The sequence below is a fragment of the Sceloporus undulatus genome, chromosome 1 (genome assembly GCF_019175285.1).
Source record: "Sceloporus undulatus isolate JIND9_A2432 ecotype Alabama chromosome 1, SceUnd_v1.1, whole genome shotgun sequence".
In the NCBI taxonomy this organism is placed as follows: Eukaryota; Metazoa; Chordata; class Lepidosauria; order Squamata; family Phrynosomatidae; genus Sceloporus; species Sceloporus undulatus.
In genome coordinates this window covers 203,435,526-203,455,700 of record NC_056522.1, presented here as the reverse complement: position 1 = coordinate 203,455,700, position 20,175 = coordinate 203,435,526, and the positions used below count along the sequence as shown (strand labels likewise).

Here is a 20,175-nt window from a genome sequence, read left to right as displayed (position 1 = left end):
GCTCACGGTTGGAGATGACGGCGACTCTGTTGACGCCCTTACCGGTATTTGGAATACCGTTCTTTCTGGGGCTATACACAGAATCGCTCCCAAGCGTCCTCTCAGGCCCGCTTCCAACCGTAAGCCCTGGTATACGGAAGATCTCCGGGCGAGGAAGCGGGCTCTGCGACGGCTAGAGTACCGTTGGCGGAAACACCTTCGCTTATACGAGAAGTTTTATCCACGAAAAAGTCATTAAACAAGTCGCAGCAGGCCTTAGAAGGTTCAAGGATCTGGTTCAGGGCAGGAGGGAGCTGAGTTAGCTCCCTGACCACCCTGAACAACTCTGCCGGACGTGACTCTGCGGACGCAATACGAGCACCATAGAACGAATTCTTTGTTGCTCGTATTGCCTCTCCGTAGTCCTTTAACAGTCGGTCTAGGAGAGTCTTGTCGTCTAAGCAAAGGTGTTTCCGCCAACGGTACTCTAGCCGTCGCAGAGCCCGCTTCCTCGCCCGGAGATCTTCCGTATACCAGGGCTTACGGTTGGAAGCGGGCCTGAGAGGACGCTTGGGAGCGATTCTGTGTATAGCCCCAGAAAGAACGGTATTCCAAATACCGGTAAGGGCGTCAACAGAGTCGCCGTCATCTCCAACCGTGAGCCCCTCTAAGGCTTCCTGGAACCTCTCAGGTTCCATCAGCCTTCGAGGATGGACCATCCTAACTGGTCCACCACCCCCCGGGGGGGATCTGGGTAGAAGCCTTGATTTTCACCTCTACCAGGAAATGATCCGTCCATGACAAGGGGGAAATATTAGCAATTTCCACCCACGGATTTTCCGCATCCGAACAGAAGACCAAATCGAGCGTATTACCCGCGCAATGCGTAGGACCCTGTATCAGCTGGGACAGGCCCATGGCCGCCATGGTCTCCATGAATTCCCGAGCCGCACCGGATGGAACATAGCTGGCCGTGAGGGAGATGTTGAAATCGCCCAGGACAAGAAGCCTGGGCGTCTCCAACATCAGCTCAGCGACCAGCTGTGTCAGCTCGTTAAGGGAGTCCGCTAATGCACGGGGTGGCCGATACACCAACAGAATCCCCAGACTGTCCCTAGCCTTTAGGGTCAGGTAAATACACTCGATATAGGAGGTCTGTCGGATGTGGTTCCTGGTGAGGGACACGGTGTTCCTGTGTACCAAGGCCACACACCCCCCGCCCACCTAACCTGCGCTGGTCCTTCACCGAGAACCCAGCAGGTAGGGCCTGAGCCCACACAGCATCACCTTCAGGCCCCAGCCAGGTCTCGGTAATGCAAGCCAGGTCACACTTAGAGTCCTCCAGGAGATCCTGGAGGATGTGGGCTTTGTTGTTAATAGACCTGGCATTGCATAGGAGCAGCGACAGGGTTTGTGGCACGGCTGGAGAGACCCTCAGGTCCTTTAGGTTGGGAGGGGGACAGGAAGGCGGGATAGATATGATGCATCTATCCCGCCTTCCCCTGGAACGCAAGTCCCTTCTCCCACCGCCATACCTCCCCCTGCCCCACACAACCTCAATTGGAGCCCCGCCCTCCAAGATGTCATCCCCGGCCCAGGCATCCCCCGCATCCCTAACCTCCCCCCAACCCTCTATGGCGACTGATGGAGCAGAGGACAGCCACTGCAGGTGGCTGATTTATTACAGATTTATTAGTACAGGTTCAACTTCAATTGCAGTCTCAATCTATTTTAGTACACTTCTAATAATTTAGTAATTTTTGATTGACGATACTTGGGGAGACTCAATTACATAGAAGTCTTGGTGGTCCATTTTTCCCATATGAAAATGGGGGCTGAGCCACTTACTTAAAAGGTACTCCATTCAGGGGACAGGTTCATTTTTAAATCTGTGTCAACTAGCATAATCATATTTATCTATAGCTTATAAAGCCTACTGTTTTTTTCCTTTGGAAGATGTTTCTCTTTCCTTTCCATATTAATCTAGACAGTAAAACTGTACTTTAACGATTTTGTCAACTCTTAAAAAGAAGAGTGTCTATTAGCCTTCCTTTGCTTTAAAAAAATCCTTTGACACTTGCACACATACCTTCTTCTAGTAAGGAAGCTGATGCAGAAACTTCCCCATGTTTGTTACGTGCAACAATAGTGTACTCTCCGGCATCATCAGCAAAGGTCATTGAAATTTCAAGTCTGCATTCCCCAGTTTCTTTTTTATGAAGTATTTTGTACCTATAAGAAAATTTTTAAAAAAATCTTGTAAGAGTGAAGAATCAGAAGGGCACAAGTGACTGAATAGATTACAAAGACATGTCTTTCAAACAACAACATTCAATTTAGGTAAAGATGTGAAAAATCTAGCAATGTTAACAAAGATTTTAAAATTTGTTAACATCTTTGCCTGATGAAGAAGCCAGTGGTGCTTTGAAAGCTTGCAACATGTATTTTGTGCATTTGGATGGCCCAATAAAGGTATCTTTGTTTTGTGGATTTTTGATGTTATTGTACTTTGCTACATGGGCAACACGGCTACTGCTGGAAATATTCAACTGTTCAGGAAAAGCATGTGGTGCTCCACAGGAGAACTTCAAAGTAGGAAAGGATACCTAGTTGCTTCAAGAGGATGAATTTCAGGAGGCACATGGGCAGAAATGGATACCAGAAAGCTGCAGCTAGACTTGGCTTGTTATGGTGTGGAAAGGAAGAGGTGCCATTGGGTGCTCCACTTTGGACTGCAATGTGATTGAAGTTGGTACTGACAGTGTTCCCACTACTGTAGCCCTCCAGAATGCATATTAGAGTTCATTCATGTGAAAGTCTGACCACATTAAGAAGAAGGTTCCATCCTGAACTTCAACCTGAACCTATACCTGTTCATATGAAGCATGCCTTTCCAAGTGCAGGAGGCTAGAATAGCTCCCTTATTGTTTTTCTGTCAAAAGGGGAAGACTTTTTAAAAAAATTCAAACAGTTAAGATTTGACAGAAAAGGGCTGTAAGAGCTGTATTGTTTTAAAATATACTGTTTAACAATTTGGACAAAAAACTTTTGAAAAGGCTTGAGTTTAAAGTGGTAAATAATTTAATTTGGTTTTAATGCTGACTTTTTGTATGTTTTTAATTGAGATCTTTTTAAATTGTAAGTCTCCTTGAATCTAATGTTAGGGAAAAGACAAGATACACATAAAGATAATAATGTTGATAATGATAATGTTTTCAACATGTGGGAGGATTTAAATATATGATCCCTCACTCTGCATTCTGAAATGACCAAAGCACATACTTTTTTGCTGAACATATGAACAAGTCTGAGTCAATGAGCTTACATTGTTATACTACTTGCAACCTAATTTCATTCTCCACTTTCATGTATGATCTTTTATATCTTGCACCACTTGAGCTGTAATACATAGCAAATGAAATATTTCACATGTGAAATTCTCATGTCACTCAGACATTACATATTTGTGTGCGCGTGCCTTCAAGTCGCCTGTTGACTTATGGTGACCTTATGGATTTCTTAGGGTTTTCTTAGGCAAGATAGCTTCAGAAGTAGTTTTGTCAGTTCTTTCCTCTGAAATATAGCCTACAGCATCTGGTAGTCATTGGCAGTCTCCTATTCAAGTACTAAACAGGGCTGATCTTGCTTAGCTTCCATGATCAAATGGGATCTGGTGCTTTTCGGGTATTTAGGCATTTAGATGCTACAACTACTTAAAAAAAAGAAAATATTGTACCTATAGCCTGTGGTAAGAGGAAGCCCAGCTTTCTTCCAGTAAATATGTGGCTTTGGGTTGCCCCCAACTTGGCATTCAAAAATGACACTTCCGCCTTCAATTAACTTCTGTATGCTAGGTTTTCTTATGAAGAATGGTGCCGCTGGCTCTGCAGATACATCTTCTGCAGCTGCTGCGATCTCAGCCATCACAACATCTTTGGATTCCACATAGCTAGAAAAGTAATTACAAGAAATGTAGTACTCCATTGGGCAAAAAATCATGGAAACAGGAAATATAATTCCAGCAATAAAAATTACCGTTTTTCTTCTGTGATCATTTTTGCAGAAACAGCCTCTTTACTTTCAAACTCTTCTGAAACTATTAAACAAACAAACAAACAAACAAAAAGAACCACAGTAAGAGCAAAATCATATTACAGGCTGAGATATTTGTTATACCTATCTTCCTGTACTTATTAGTAATGGGCAAAGGGGTTAAAGCCTTCATACTAGTAAAACTAGGGCCCCATACAAACTGCCAAAATAAAGCTGTTTTGGGTCACTTTAGAGTTAGGCTGTTTAAATGATGCATGCACCCTAAGAGTCCGGAAGCTGTGCCAAAGCTGTGCTCTAGTCCTTAGGACTGGATCCTGGCTTTGGCACGGCTTCCGGAGTCTTAGGACGCATGCAACATTTAAACAGCATACCTCCAAAGTGACCCGAAGCAGCTTTATTTTGGCCTGTCTGTATGAGGCCTAGGTGTATCAAATCTGATTATGTGTATAAAAACACTAGTAGCTATGTCTTTATTATACAGTTTAGCCTGAACTGGGATGAGGCTGAATTGAAATGGAATTAGATCACTACAAGATCACTGGTCAAACCCAACCCATTATAGTTGTTCTTATTTTTAAACCAGCTTATAGAACATGCAACTGCACTTTCTGTCTAATGTGATGGTTCCAACAGATTGAACATGTTTGGACAACTTTGACTTTGGCACATTATCTTATTGATTTCTTATTGATTAAGGATCAGGTAGTGAGTACTAATTATGATCTGGGCATAACTATTTAACCTTTTCCTATTATTTTTGTGAACCAAAGGAATTACAAGGCTACCAAATGGCAAGTGTTGGATTCCAGGGTATTTAAATATATAACCATGACTGCAATAATAAAACAAACATTTTTGTTATTTTTTTTTAACTAAGTCATAGTATCATCATTGGGATAAGTGATTTTTAGGGTGAAAGACTTCTGTCTGTTGACCCAGGTCAGGGGAACATGCATTCTTCTAGATTATATCAGACTACAACTTCCATAAACTTAAACCAATGGTGACAAGGTGGGTGTTTCATATTACTGGTCTCCTGCTAGCCATGGACAATGAATAAGATCTGAATCATGTGTCCTTCTAGCTAGTTGCTACTACAAATGATTTGGGAATAAGATACCACAATAGTTGCTATGCGTGCTGCAGAGACAATGGCGGGTTACAAACGGCCCTCAAGGGGCCATTTTCCCGCCGCCGCCATTCGGTGCGCAGGGAAGCCCCAGCTGCCAGACCGCGAGGCTTCCCTGCGCAGCAAAAAAGGAGCAGCGAAATGCCGCTCCTTTTTTGAACGCGGAAGTGGCGCCGCGAGGGGTGGAGTGGGAGGAAGGGCCGTCAGGAAGGTAAGAACCTTCCTAACCCTAATACGGCCCTTCCTAACCCTAGTACGCGTGGAGCGCGTACTTTATGGCGGTTTGTAACCCGCCAATATAGACCATTTTGACCTGGGCTTCCCAAGTTTAGGATCTTGTTGACAGTATCTTCAATAAGTCCATGGGAAAAATAATGATGCTGAGACGTAATACAAATATCTGTGAGGTGGGCCTCACACTTAATGAGCATATTATCGCAAGGTATCTTAGATGTCTGAGGAAACAGGAGTTATTGGGATATTTTCTACTTGCCTTGTACAGTGAGGTGGCATGAAGTGCTGACACTTCCTGCCTCATTGGTAGCAGTGCAAGTAAATTTTCCACTGTCCTCTGCAAAGGCTTCTCGAATCACAAGGCGAGCAACTCCTGATTCAAAGGTGATCTGGAAATCTATGGAACTTTCAATGTGGTATTCCTCCCTGTACCAAGACACTGTTGGGGATGGATAGGCTGAGATGCGACATTCCAGTGTGACACTCTCCCCCTCCATCACAGTCACATCTTTCAGGACCTAGACAAGACACAAACAGACACACATTTAGCGTATTCTTACAATTACTTCATATAATCTGCATGTATCTGGTTTAGGGATGGCAATTCTCAGTGTTCACCAATGGATCTTGAGAAAAATATTTTCCTTCTTGTTGGAAGAAGCTGTTGGGAGTTTGTCCCCTCCCCAAGATGACAGGAAGCTGCACAGGTTTTTTCTGGAAAATGCACAGGTTTTCCAGTTGATATGTACTGGGTACTGTTTTTCTGCAACTTTCCCTCTCTTCTCCCCAAAGTTGTATAGAAAACATCAGCTGTGAAAAGTCATTACAGCTCTCAATCCAGCTGGGGACTGAGGGGGAGGAGGAAAGTTCCTAGAAAGTTGACAGGTTTTGTTGAGAGCTTCAACCTCTAGCCAGGATTTCTGTGGAAGACTGAGGGGGAGGGAAATGCAAAGGGAATTTGCAGAGACAGGAAACTTGTAAATGTTTGGCAGCTGATTAGCCCTAATCCTAACAAGAAACCTGAAAAGACGTTTCAGATGTCAAACTAACTTGGGGAAGAAAATGAAATGTCTTTTCACAGCGTATAGTCAGGATTTCTGTGAAAGACTGAGGCCTGAAGGGAGAGAAGTTGCAGGAAAAACCAACAACAAAAATACAGTGGGCCCTTCCCATACGCAGGAGATCCATTCCAGATCTCCTTGCATAAGGGGAATTCCGTGTATGCTCACATCTCATTGTAAACATGGGCATGCATGTCATTTGTTTACTTGTCGCATGGCTTCAGCGTAAGCTTGAAGCCGTGTATAGTGCACCCGCATATGTTGCGGGCACACTGTAGATCACCAGTTGTCAGACATCTACAACTTCTCTCCCTCCCCAATCTTTCATAGAAATCCTGACTAGAGCTTTTCAAAACATACTTCAGCTGTCAAACCAGCAGAGGTGGGGAGCTGGGGAAGAAACTGAAACATCTTTTCAGAGCCTCTAATCAGGATTTTTGTGAAAGATCAGGAAGGGTGAAGTTACTGATGTCTGACAGCTGGCAATCTAAGTTTCTCTTTTTCCTGCAATTCCTCCACCATCCCCAATACTGACAAGAGACTGTGAAAAGACATTTCAGCTAGATCATCAACTGCCAAACATCTGCATATATACACAGCTTTCATATATAAACAGCTTTCCCCCCCTTTGCAACTTCCCTCTGCAACTCCCCCCTCCCAGTCTTTCATAGTAATCCTGGCTAGAGGCTGCGGCTCTCAAATGAGAGCAGTCAACCTTCCAGTAGTTTCCCTCCCCACCAGCCCCACAGCTGGTTTGACAGCTGTAACATTTTTCACAGCTGATTATTTCAGCACAACTTTGGGGCTGGGGGAGAAAGGGGGCATGTTGCAAAAAACAAACAAACCAGTACCCAGTACATGTCAGCAGGAAAAGCTGGGCACTTTCAATAAAAGTTGTCAACTTTGGGCTGGGAAGGGAGCAAAAATGCTGGGAAAGCTGCAGGAACATTGTGGCGATTTTTATCCTCCTGGCTGAGAACTCCGTTTTCAACTTCATTCAGGAAATTGATACATTCACATCCTATCCCTATTCTGGCTTTGACCCCTGAGAATATTGGTATTCAAGTGTGGCTAAAATATCTAGGACTGCATTTGGTCATTTTCTTATTGCATACACTAGATGGCACCAGAGCTGCATCATATTTTTATTATAAGAGACAAGGAAGGTGGAGGAGAAGGAAGAAAGCAGATTACAGCATGGAAAAGGTAATTCCCAAATTAGCAAAAGAGCTAAGGTCCACTCTCCAGATTTGTGGATTTTGCACACCTACAGTCAGCCCTTCACATTTTGCGGATCTGATTATTCATGGATTTGATTCACATGTTCTCTCTAGGAATCTCTAGGTCATCTATGGCCAATTTTTGTCCGAAGTTGCACTGGAGGACCTAGATATTCCTAGAGAGAACACTTCTCTAGATATTTGTAGGTCCTCCAACACAATACTGTATTCAATGTCTGATGGATGTGGGCCATAGAGTTGTGCTGGAGGACCTAGAGATTCCTCGAAAGGTATTCTCTCAAGTAAAAAAATAGCGGTTTTTTATTTGCAGTTTTTCCACTTTTGCAGGAATTCATGCATCCCTAACCCCAGCAAATGTGGAGGGCCCACTGTAATTACAGTAGCTCCTCCATTTTCACAGGGGATCTGTTCCAGACCCCCTACAAAAACAAAATCGCCAGTATTCAAGCCCCATTGGTTTGAATGGTGGCATATGCCCCATTTTGTCACCCTCTGTTTGCCACCCGCAAACGGGCGAGGGACACAGATTCAAAGTCCGTGAAAACAGAGGGGAGACTATACTTACTTTTACTATGGATGGGGGTGTGGCAGGAACTTCTGTTGGTTCAGGAACTCTAGCAGCTTCAATCACCTAGGGATGTTTAAAAAATAGAGTTAGAAGGTGTCAAACAATGTCAAGAAGGGAAACGCCAGCATGCATAAGAATGGGAGTAAGGCAATGGTTCGGTGCTGTTCTTCTCTGTCGCTTGCTATGACAAAATGATGTTAGGCTCTTAGAAGTGCATGGGAATGGCAAAGGTCACAACAGATGGTACACAAAGGTCAGTAGGGGAGAGAGGGATATTTTAAAGTGAGGAGAAAAGGTTGGTAATGAAGGAAAGGTAGAAACACACTGAGTTACTCTGGATGCAAGTCGGGATGATTGGAATGTGCTTAATGACCAACCTCTGGTTCACCTTCTTGCATTAATTCAATGTGTTCTTGCTCCCGCACCAGACCACCTGCCATGCTCACACCTATTTCTCTTTTGATTTCAGTATCGTAACGCCTCTGATAGGTGTCGGCAGCTGTCTCTACGAAAGGAAACTGTGGGGAGACTACTTTCTCTGGCATCACTCTGGGCTCTGGTGACTTTGCAAGAGGAGGCCTCACAGGCTTGGTGATCTTTGGAACAGAAGTTGCTGACAACTCCTTTTGCAGAGTAGCTATAGCAGATCCTGCTATTGAAACCTAACCAACCCAAGAGAAAAAGAGTTACCACTTTGCTGTGCTTTTTTTCTTTTAAAGGTGAATGACACATTAGCCAAGCAAATACAAATAAAATGCTAGAAAGCAATACTATATCTTTATTACAGGTGTTAGTTTATGAAAGATCAACACCTATTCAGTCTTATTCTCTTCTTAAAGGATAGATTGTTAAGACTTTTTACAGTGAGCTCCAATTCTTAGAATTCTCAGAAATATTTTAATCATTTGACATGATTCAGCTTAAAATGTGAGTTTCTGTAAAAATAGCAAAGAGTAGTGTTGGTTAATCTTTTTAAATTGTGGCATAATCTTTTGTAAATTACAGTCCAATATCTAATGTCAAGAATCAAGTTTCAGAAGTATCGTATGATCTCTAAATTTCTTTAAGCTAGAAAATTAAATTATATTGTCCAAGATAGTATGGTAACTATTCAAATGTAGGATCACCAGTCTACTTTCAGTTAAAGTGCCTGAATATTAGGCAGAATATTGCTTATTTCTATTTCTGTAGTATTTTTTGTTTTGTTTTGCTTTAAATAAGAAACATTATTTAGACTTAAAATTAAGGTAATTGCCATAATATTATTTTAATTATTTACAGGTACATAGCATTTTTTTTTTAAAAAAAAGATGCATTGTTAACATTAAAGTTAAAGCGATATCACAGATCTGTATTTTACAAAACAGATTAGATGTGACCATTAAGTGATGAAACCTGTGAAGGAGACAATTAAAATGTCAACTAGAAAAATGGGTGGAAAGTAATATTAAAATAATGCAAAAGCATATATTTCTAATGGAGGCATTCAATATAATTCAGTTTATGTATGTATAATATGTTACTTCTTAAACCAATTTAGTAGGCAGCAGAATGACTGAAATAGAAGAATAAATACTATCATTGTATGAATTATTTGATTAATACATGGGTGAACATTTAGATTTTTCTGCCCTTCAAGAGAGGAAAGGAATATGCCAGGTATGGTGAATTTTTCCCTTTGCCACATCTACCTGTCCCAAATCTGCTCCAAAACATCTCCCAACCATTCAGAGAAGATTTTAAGTGGTTTAAGGGGTTGATTGGGGGAAGGAATCCATATCACTGGCAGATCACTGTTGGTTTTTTTTTAGTGCAAGAATGCAGATGGATACTGTGCCACATCTTCGTATCTCACCCACTCACACCCACCCTACATGCTTTTAGGCTTTAAAACCCCCCAAATATTTTGGCCTACATAAAGAAGGGAATATTTTGATTGTTTCAGGTGCTATAACCATTTGCCTGGCATACTCTTCCTCCTCTTCTTACCTCATACGTATGATCTGGTTTAGGAACAGTAATTTTTGAAACTGTAAAATGAGGGCTTGCTGTGCGGGGACGTGTGTGTTCCACATGGATTGCTTTTTCGACTGAAGTTTCTGCAGTCCTTTTAATCTACATCAACCAATAAAACGTTTGTTGAGAATGTGATGCCACTTGCCAAGTAGGGAAAAAAGAAAACCCCAACCAAAGATGTTCAGCAGCCAGTGAAAATGGCTGCCTGTTTAAACTTGAGCCTGACCTGTGTTGATACGGTCACTCCCACTTTTTCAGCAGCTGCAATGTGTGTCACAGGAGGAACATGAACCTCCTCCTTTTTCACTGCTTTGGTGACCACATGGTGTTCTGGTGGTAACTCAACAACATGTCTTGCTAAAGCATGTTCTTTATATCCATATTCCAAAGCTGCCTGTTCAGCATAAGCTTCTTCGCCATGATCCAGCTCTCTTGGTTCTCTAACACGTGCTTGATCAACTGCATGAACAACTGTGGCTACAGCTTCAGCCTTTTTGCCAACAGCAATCTAAAGATAACATTTGCAGAACATTGACACATATCTATGTTAATGACACAGAGCAGCAAACATAGAGGACTCACATGTAAACATCTTGCTCATCAAGCCTTCTATCACCCAGTTCATTCCTTTTTCCATATTTGCTCATATTTCATACAAACCACAATGCTATTATATATACGATATAGTTTATGGCCTTATATATTCTGGAACAGATTTAATAGACATTTGAAATATGCAGATATGGAGGAAGGAGGATGCCACTGTGCAGACAGGTAATGTGTAAATACAGTATATGACATAGAAAATACTGAAATACTGTATTTAAAGATAGGTATGAGCATATATTATCCTCTGAATGCTTACTTCTAGTAAATACATATTTTATATGTATACAGAAAAAAATGCAGCATTTTCAGAAATCCATATGTAGTATATTCAGTGAATATAAAGATTTGCAGACAGCAACATATATTTATATACAAACACACTAACTTTTCAGAGAGTTACACAGATAATTTTGCAACAGACATTTGAAAAAGACTGCATAGCTACAAACAATCATTTTACTGCACATGTGCATCTTCAGTTAAATTCTGCTGAATTACTGACCATGTAATGCAGGCAACCAAGGTATTATTGGCTTAGAGAGTTTAACCTGCAGGGTAATTTGGTCTTCCCTCTAGGCTCCTATCATTAAAGGTCTGTGTAGGCCTCACTATGTCATACAAAACAAATGTCATACAAACTGATTTCTTTTTTGCACTGATTTAATGGTTTAGATGTAAATTTATGTTTAAAGTAGATTACTGAAACCACTTGACCAATTGATTTCAAAGGTTCTATACAAAATTTGATTGTCAGGATCCAACCTGTTGTCTTCTGATCATTCTTACAGTGGCTCCATTGATGGATCTTTTTCCATCAGCAGAAATGGGAAGGGGCAAGGGGATAGAGAGGAAAGAATATTGTACTATGAAGTTAGTTCGGGCTAAGTGTGATGTTGGCCTAAACCTTATCTTGTTGATTTACCATGCAGTCTTTAATCTGCCTACCTAGACATTAGCCCCATTGAGTTCATCTAGACTTACTGTATATAGCACTGCAGTCTTAACCATCTTATTTTACAACCTCAAGAATAATAAAGAAAAGAACTAGGAAGTGAATTTTTGCTATTTCCCTAACATTCTAGTACTATTCCAGGTTTTACAGATAAGTAATGAAAAATATACATTTGAAATAATAAACTTACATTTCCCCCCGAAAGGGAGTTAGTAAACAACATTACAAACCACTGTAATGGCAAGCTGCCTGCTGGTGCAAACATTGCAGAGTTTAAAACATTATTCAATGCTGAACTTTACATTTTTGTGAGTTCTCTTCACCTGATCATGAGCTAGATGGATTTGTTCTCGTTTGACAGCAACTTCTTCTCTAGTTCTTGATATTCTATCTTGTTCCCTGCGTTTGTCAACGGCAATGACTGTTGGAACTATAGTCGTTTTCTCAGCCTCCTTTCTTATCTGATCATTATGGCAAGAACAGAAGTTTTAAGTTACATAATGTCTCAGGCCAAAAGGGACAAAAATGAAAGATGACATGGGAATATATGGTTGCAGAAAAAGATAAAATAATTTTAAGGCTTTGCCCCCTGATGAATGGCCCAGTGCTTGCACTGGATGAATACAGATACTTGTTTACTACCTCACTGGCTAAGTAATAATAAGATAATTAAAATGCAATTTAGTACATGATTTTTTTAAAAAAGCTCAAATGACGATAACAGGGAAGCTGAGAACATATTAGGGCACACAAGATGGAATCTTAAGGAATGTGGCAAGAAAGGATATTAAAAAGTTAGTGCGTTTATGGAAGAAAAATGAGAAGGTCAGTATGAGAATGGGCTGTGAGAATGACTGCCACACGACCAACTTATTCACCTTTTCTTGGATAAGGTGGGCCTGTTGTTCTTGTTGGGCAGCAATTCCCTCTGAAGTTTTTATTATTGTGGTGGGCACTTTGGCTTTATCAGTGGTTATTAGTACCTTAGGTACAGAAGGTTTCACAGACTTCACAACTTCTTTCCTCGTCTGGTATTTGTAGTAAAAAGAGAAGTGTGATTATAGAGAGAGGGTTGCAAAGATGTTTGCCTAGGTATCTCAGAGGAAAGCAGAAAGGGATCACAAAAGTACCAAGGATTATAATGAGATAAAAATAAAATTGCCTATGGAGATCCTAGAATTAGCATTGTACTTGGGCATCAGACAGCTCCATCATGATCCTACAAAGCTTTATTGCTTTCAGCAGAGTTATACCTGAAGTAGGAAAAGTTGATACAAAAAGTAACTTCTCTATGATCTACATTACACCACACTTTCACTATATGAATAATCTGGCAATTTGTCAAGCCAAAATTATAGGCCACTTTTATTGATTATTTAAAATTGCCTTTATATTCAATTCTGGGAATTAATGAAAGCACAAAGTAGAATTGGGGGGGTGGGGGAATCAAGTGGATATAACACCACGAGTTTTTTCTGGACCATATTTCAAAGAAAACTGAACTATTTTGCACTTCCTAAATGAATATGAAGATTGGAAGACAGTTATCCTGTGAAGTTTACACATCTCTGAGTTTTGCAATGCATTTCTCTGTTCATTTATTATGGCAAAAAAGCATATATAAGATAAATATGTATAGACAAATGCACAACAATGCATGCATGCACATTTGGGTGAAATCAATACAAAATGCACATTAGGAAAAATTGCCTACAAAAATGGGTGTGCATTTTTGTACATGTTTAAAAAGGATTGGACACAAATGTTGAAATTGGACAGCACGAACTTGGGATTAAATACACACAAAATGACACAGACTGGAAAGTCTATTTTCCGTGACCACTTCACGACTGAGATCCACAATAGTGGTGGAAAGAACCAAATATTCATTAGAACTGGGGGAGATGGGTTACCAACTTACCAAAGAAGCATTTTGACATTTAAAGAACTAATTTTGGTTCAATACAACAAGACTCTTTCTGTGAACCACTGCCATACTGAACCCCATTGTAGGGGGAAAGGACCCAGCATTGGGATCATTGTTCCTTTTAAACTGAGCAAAAGATGTAGTGATTTTTGAAAAACTGAATGATGATATTGTTGATTTTTTCTCCTTGAGGTCTGCAGCAAAATCACTCTGAAGAAGGCTAACATTGGCTAGGGAAATTGTGAGTATCTTAGTCTCAGACTTCAGATCCCTAAATACATAGGATGCCTCTTGAAATAGAATTTTGGTTAGAACATAATTGCTTATTTGCATCCAAGTTCAAAGTTACAGAATCATCTAACATTATGATGTATCTCAGAAAAGGAGAAAGTAGATGGATTAAAGTATACTTCTTTAAATGTTGTATTTACCTTTTCATGACGAGCAATGTGAATTTCTTCTCGTCTGGTAGAAATTTCTTCTCTAGCTCTTGAAATTTGTTCTTGGTCTTTAACTACATCAGTCGCAATTATTACTTTTGGTACAGGAACTTTCACCGGTTCCTTTTTAATCTGGTATTTCCAATTTTAAAAAAAGGACAAAATTTGTATTACATCATTTCTTTAACAAACAAAACAAACCTTAAATATCAGCAACAAATTACCTGACATTTTCTAAACTAACATTGTCAGCCCCCCATATCATTTTTTAAAATAATAATCTTTATTATCATTCACAATATATAAAATACATATAACATATCACAACATTCTAAATATTCTAAACATTTTAATATCTATATCTATATCTATATCTATATAATACTACAACATATGTAAAATACTTAACATTCATCACATATGCAATACCTACCACACATTATTGCTTAACATACACAATACCTATAATACATTATTGTTATATTAAACTTGAAAATACAGTGGGCCCTTCCCTTACACATAAGGGGGGAAAGTGTATGCTCGAGCCCCATTAGAAGTAATGGTGCGGGGGCATGCCATGGGCACGCACCCCATTACTTCTTCCAGGGAGCGCCAGGGTTTTTTCGGGCACGGCTTCCAGCGTATGACATGGGTGCACTGTATATCGAATAATTAATGCTATCATCTCATCACAATCCTACTTTCCATTCACTTACTTTCCATTTTCAAACTCAATTTAGTCTTGTATTTATATCTAGATGTCCCTCCTCTCCATATTTTCTATTCTCATATCATTATCCATCTCCTACCTATCCTTTCACACTTTCATCTCTCCTTCTTCCTCTCTACCTTTCCTCCATATCACTCATTTCTGTTGTTCCTCTCTTTCACTATTTCTCCCAACTATGCCTCCTTCTCTCTTGTTTCAATCTCTTCAAACATACTCATACCTTCTGTCACTTTTTAAACCTACTTTCGTATTCTCATCCTTCCACACTTAGACTTCCCTATATTGTTTTAAACACCTTTGCCTGATGAAGAAGCCAGTGAAGCTTTGAAGGTTTGCATCATTTATTTTGTGCATTATGGTTGGCCAAAGAGTATCACTGTTTTGTGGATTTTAGATGTTATTGTTCTTTGCTGTATAGCCATCCCGGCTATCTCTGGATAAGTTGCCTTTTATGAAAAAGAGGCAACTCCAATGGCCATAAAACAACACAGAGTATAGTGCTCTCTACTGAAATAAAAGAGTTAAGCATGTTTAACTCTGAATGTTACAGTCTGTGCCTAAATAATTGTGAAGGGGTATTATTTTAAATAAACACTTAATGAACCTGAGCTGTAGTCCTAAACACACTGGATCATGTTCTATCAGAACTGCCCATATGGTGTAATGTGATTTTAAAAAAATGATTCTGAATAAGTCTGAGCAGGAATCATTTTTCTATTATTGATTGATTGATTGATTGATTGACCCTACATTTCTCTTGGTTTGGAAACCAAGGCAGACTTCTAATTAACAAATGCAGCAAATCATTGTAGTGAAACCCAAGAGCATCCTGGGACATAAAATGGATCCACCAGACCTAATTAAGTTGCCCATTCCCACCATAGATAGAAGAGAGTAACTACTGAGCTGATCTAGTGTAATACCAAGTTTATTGGCACTTCTCTCAGTCTATGGGTGGATTGATTCAAAGGGTCAGAGATCCTGTGTACACAGAAAGTCAGATAAAACTTTGCTTTTTAATTCAGTGAAGTACACTGGAGTACAGCAAAGACAGAGTAAGGATGCATGCAAGGCCACTCTCCTCTTGGTACCTGGCTCAGAAAGGAACATCTGACCAGAGGCCCAGAGAAAACAGAAAAAAGGAGCTATAGTGCATTAAACTGATTAACCTAAGTTGAAATAACAGGCCAGGAAAATATGGGTTTCATAGCATCCAACACATCTGCTGTATCAGAAATACAACGTAGCTTGGTTCCAATCATGTCCTTACTTTATACAATCATCAAAAAAGATGCTGTTCTACAAAGCAAATCTTTTCATAATAACAATTGAGTGACTGTGTCCTAACCAAAATAATTATTAACACATTTAATATCCACAGACTGTAAATATGTAGAGAGGACAAACATTTTGCCCTGGTGAGTCATTGTGCTCATCTTGTTCACCACCAGCATACACATCACAGTAAAATATTAATTTAAAAAACACAACTGAAATATGTCCAGGAAAGAGCAGGAGATTAGATTTCTGGAGCATTTCAGGTATTAATGGTAATCACTAACAAGCAGTATAGTGGAATCAATCATGACATTGTCACATGCTCACATATAAACACTTGGGAGATTGCCCTATGACCACAATGACTGAAGCAACGGTATCTGACACTACAAGACATGACTTATGGAGGACAAGCAGGGAGGCAGGTATCCAATGTGTCAGGAATGGCATGTGCAGGGTGAGATATTCGACAGACCAGTATTCTGAGCCATATGGCAGATAAACAGGAAATGCACAGTACAATAGCTATTTAATCTCAAGATTATGGCTCCTGCTAGTGAGATTTCTGCTTTTTTCTCTCCACTGAACAGCAAGCACATATGTTATGGTGTAGTGGTCTGAGTGCTGGACTACAACTCCGGAGAGAGAAAACGCCATAGTCCACTCCTCGGTATATCTGATAATGAATAGAAGGGCTAAACCTCTCTAATAGCCTTATCACAATAGATGAATCTTGCACAGAAATGGGATTATTACTCTTTAGAGGAAACGTGGTCTGAAAAAGTGTTTTCTACTTTTAAATCCCATTTCTGCCTGGGATTCATTAATGTGATAAGCTCCTAAGAACTAAATCAATATATCTGCCTATAACACTGTATTGTGTTAATTACAACCCTGCATCAATTACAACTCTGAAGACCAGGGTTCAAATGCTCATTCAGCCATGGAAACCCACTGGGTGACCTTGACAAAGTCCCATTCTCTCAGCCTCAAAAGAAAGCAAAGGCAAAGCTCCTCTGAATATGTCTTGCCAAGAAATCCCTGTGACAAGTTTACCTTAGGATCACCATAAATTGGAAACAATTTGAAGGCACCCAACAAAAAATGCTGTATCAGACATTGCTTTTGAGACTCCCATCCATTTCAAAAGCATTTGGTTACTTACAAGGGGGAGAAAAAGACTACTGTTTATTAAAAACAACACAGCAGTCACCTCAGGTTCACAGTTTCGTGGCTCTTTACATTCTGGCCAATGCATTTAACATAGGGCCAAATGTTCTGTTCAATCTGGATAAATCTCAATCCAGAATGATTTATGTGCATGCTGGATATGACACATGTCATCTGTGGGTTAGGCCTTGAAGGGGTGATGTCACAATAAGTACATACATTTAATGACAGAACTCTTCAACATTATGGCCTGTTAAAGACAGCCAAAATAAAGCTGCTTCGAGTCACAGTAGAGGTATGGTGTTTCAATGATGCATGCGTCCTAAGAGTCCAGAAGCCACACCAAAGCCATGTTCCAGTCCTTAGGGGTGGAGCGTGGCATTGGTGCGACTTCTGGACTCTTAGGACGCATGCATCATTCAAATACCATACCTCCACTGTGACTCGAAGCAGCTTTATTTTGGCTGTCTGTAACAGGTATATAAGACCAAAAAGAAATGGATGCATGGCAGTAAAGAATGTAGTTTGCAACTGAGACAGAAGAAGTGATTTTCCCATGGGTAAACATGTACTATTCACCTTTTCCTGAGTGATGTGTATTTGTTCTTGTTTAGTAGCAATTCCTTCTCTAGTTCTTGATATTACCTCTTGTTCTTTGCCTTTACCAGTAGTACTAGTAACTACTACTGTAGCTTCCTTTTTAATCTGATTGTGTTGGTGGAAAGAAAGAGAATCAAGCCTTAACATTTCCTTTAAGCAACATCATTTAAAAAAAAAAAAGTTCGTAAACATAATCCCAAATGAAGGAAAATATTTTTAGGTAAAATCTATTTTAAGATTAGCAAAGATGAAAGTAAGTTAAATATTAGGAACACCTTGGTCAGTATAATCAAAGTGTTAGATCAATGAACTGTTTAGGTACTTCATCTAATATTTGTATTGAGGTTATTAAAATTGTTTCAGTCTGTATAAAATCATTTTAAAACTGTTAGCTGATTTTAATGTAAAATATAAAAAGGATTGGTGGATTAGTTAGCTTCTCTAGCAATGGTTTATATGCAGATGCTCTTTTTATGGTGGTATCATTAATGCATGCTTCTCCAGGATACTTGCTAGTATTGTGTTAATTGTCTGCTAATGCATGCACTGGTTCTGTGCCAGAAATGGCAGGGGGGGAAGTGTTATTTCTTGCAAAGTGATTTTACTTCTACCTGCTCCTGGACAGGTTGAATGTGCACTGCAGTCATGGCTGTTCTTTTAGCAGTCTGTTCTACAGCACTTGGAAGAGGCTCTCTCACTCTGGCCATGTCAACAGCAGCAACTACTGTAGCAACAGCTGCTGACCGTTCAGTGTCCTGTAGGACCCAAATGAGTTGCATGAAAAGATGTCCTTTTTTCCCATAGGGATACAACAACCAGAAGAACAGTGGCGGAAGCAGTAAACACAAGACACAGAGGTCTTACCATGTCTTCCTGTTTAGACAATAGAGTATGATGATCTAAATAGTTGTTTAAGCAGATTCCAATACAAAATGTTTTCAGTTCCACTTAAACAGACTTATTCAGCAGGAAAGCATCACAAAACACAGTCAACATGGGATAGCCTTCAAAAATCTTTTTGTTTTTGTTTTTTTACAAATGGTCTTACCTCTGTGGTTGCTGCTGCACCTGCAATAGCAGCAGCACTAACTCCAATAGCAGCCTCCGCTGCGGCAGCGCCACTAACAGTGATCTGTTCTTGGAGACCGTATCTCCCCTCCCATCTTTCTTCAGTCCTCATTTGGGTAGTACTTGTAGTCACTCTAGTGTCTCTCATCATCGTTTCAGAGGTAGCGACATAGCCTTCCTGTTTCCAAGGAGGAAGAACTTCAGTGCCCGCAGCTGCTGTTACTTGTGCTTTTCGGACCAAGATCGGCGATTTCACAGGTCTGATAGGCGAAGTGGAGACGGAGAGTCGCCCAGCTCCAGCAGGAGACACAGATCTGTTGAATAAACACAACAGTTTTTTTAAAATTGCTCTGTGAAAGAAACAGCCCATACATACAAAAGGCAGTTTTCATGCAGTAATGACATTTGAATGCAGGACCAATGTAAGATTTCATTTTAAGTAAGCAGTAAACATAAGTAGGAAAATAGGAAGATCGCATTACAGGTGGATAGACATAGTCTGGGAAATTATAGCCCTGCATTTGCAGCACCTGAGTAGGACTTTTGGTGGCAGGTCTCTTATTCATGGGGTTGCCATAAATTACAGCCAATATGATGGCAAATGACAACAACAAAGCAGGCATAAGAACCAGAAAAGTCAGTACTATCAAGTTTCCAACAAATCCATTAAATAACATTTAAATTAATAATAATAATATATATAAATAAACTGTTTATTTTTATGCCGCTTTTCCTTGAGATCAAAGCGGTGTAAATCTGTAAGAGCAATCACATACAATATAAAAACAGTTTAAAACATTTCAATAACCATCACAATTATTCAATAAAATTATCTAAAAACAGCTATAAAATATCAATTAATCTAATTGGGGAATAGTTCTCTACAGTGTACATTTGGTGTACAAATATCTGAATTCCAGACTCATAGATTATTATGTGTATGTTTCAATGATCGATGGGGAACATATGCCTTCCAGGTGTTGCTGGACAGTAGTTCAGAGCATCCCTGTCCTACCCACTCTAAGTTTTCTGAGAGCTGGAGTCCAATGGTAGGTTCCCCATGCCTAGTTTATACACACCAGCAGAAAAGCTTGCTCTTCAAGATTATTGCCTGTACTTT

At 39.9% G+C, this 20,175-nt stretch overlaps 1 protein-coding gene across 1 annotated transcript in view; it reads right to left on the bottom strand.

The window, feature by feature from the left end:
* The window catches only part of TTN (titin), a 333,475-nt gene that overhangs the window by 294,301 nt on the left and 18,999 nt on the right, over positions 1–20,175 (bottom strand). The window contains 14 exon segments of the mRNA XM_042444851.1: positions 2,069–2,211; positions 3,716–3,928; positions 4,015–4,075; positions 5,655–5,913; positions 8,263–8,328; positions 8,643–8,927; positions 10,255–10,380; positions 10,508–10,789; positions 12,166–12,303; positions 12,721–12,870; positions 14,201–14,341; positions 17,967–18,092; positions 18,599–18,742; positions 19,036–19,369. Coding sequence (XP_042300785.1) covers positions 2,069–2,211; positions 3,716–3,928; positions 4,015–4,075; positions 5,655–5,913; positions 8,263–8,328; positions 8,643–8,927; positions 10,255–10,380; positions 10,508–10,789; positions 12,166–12,303; positions 12,721–12,870; positions 14,201–14,341; positions 17,967–18,092; positions 18,599–18,742; positions 19,036–19,369 — 2,468 coding nt within the window.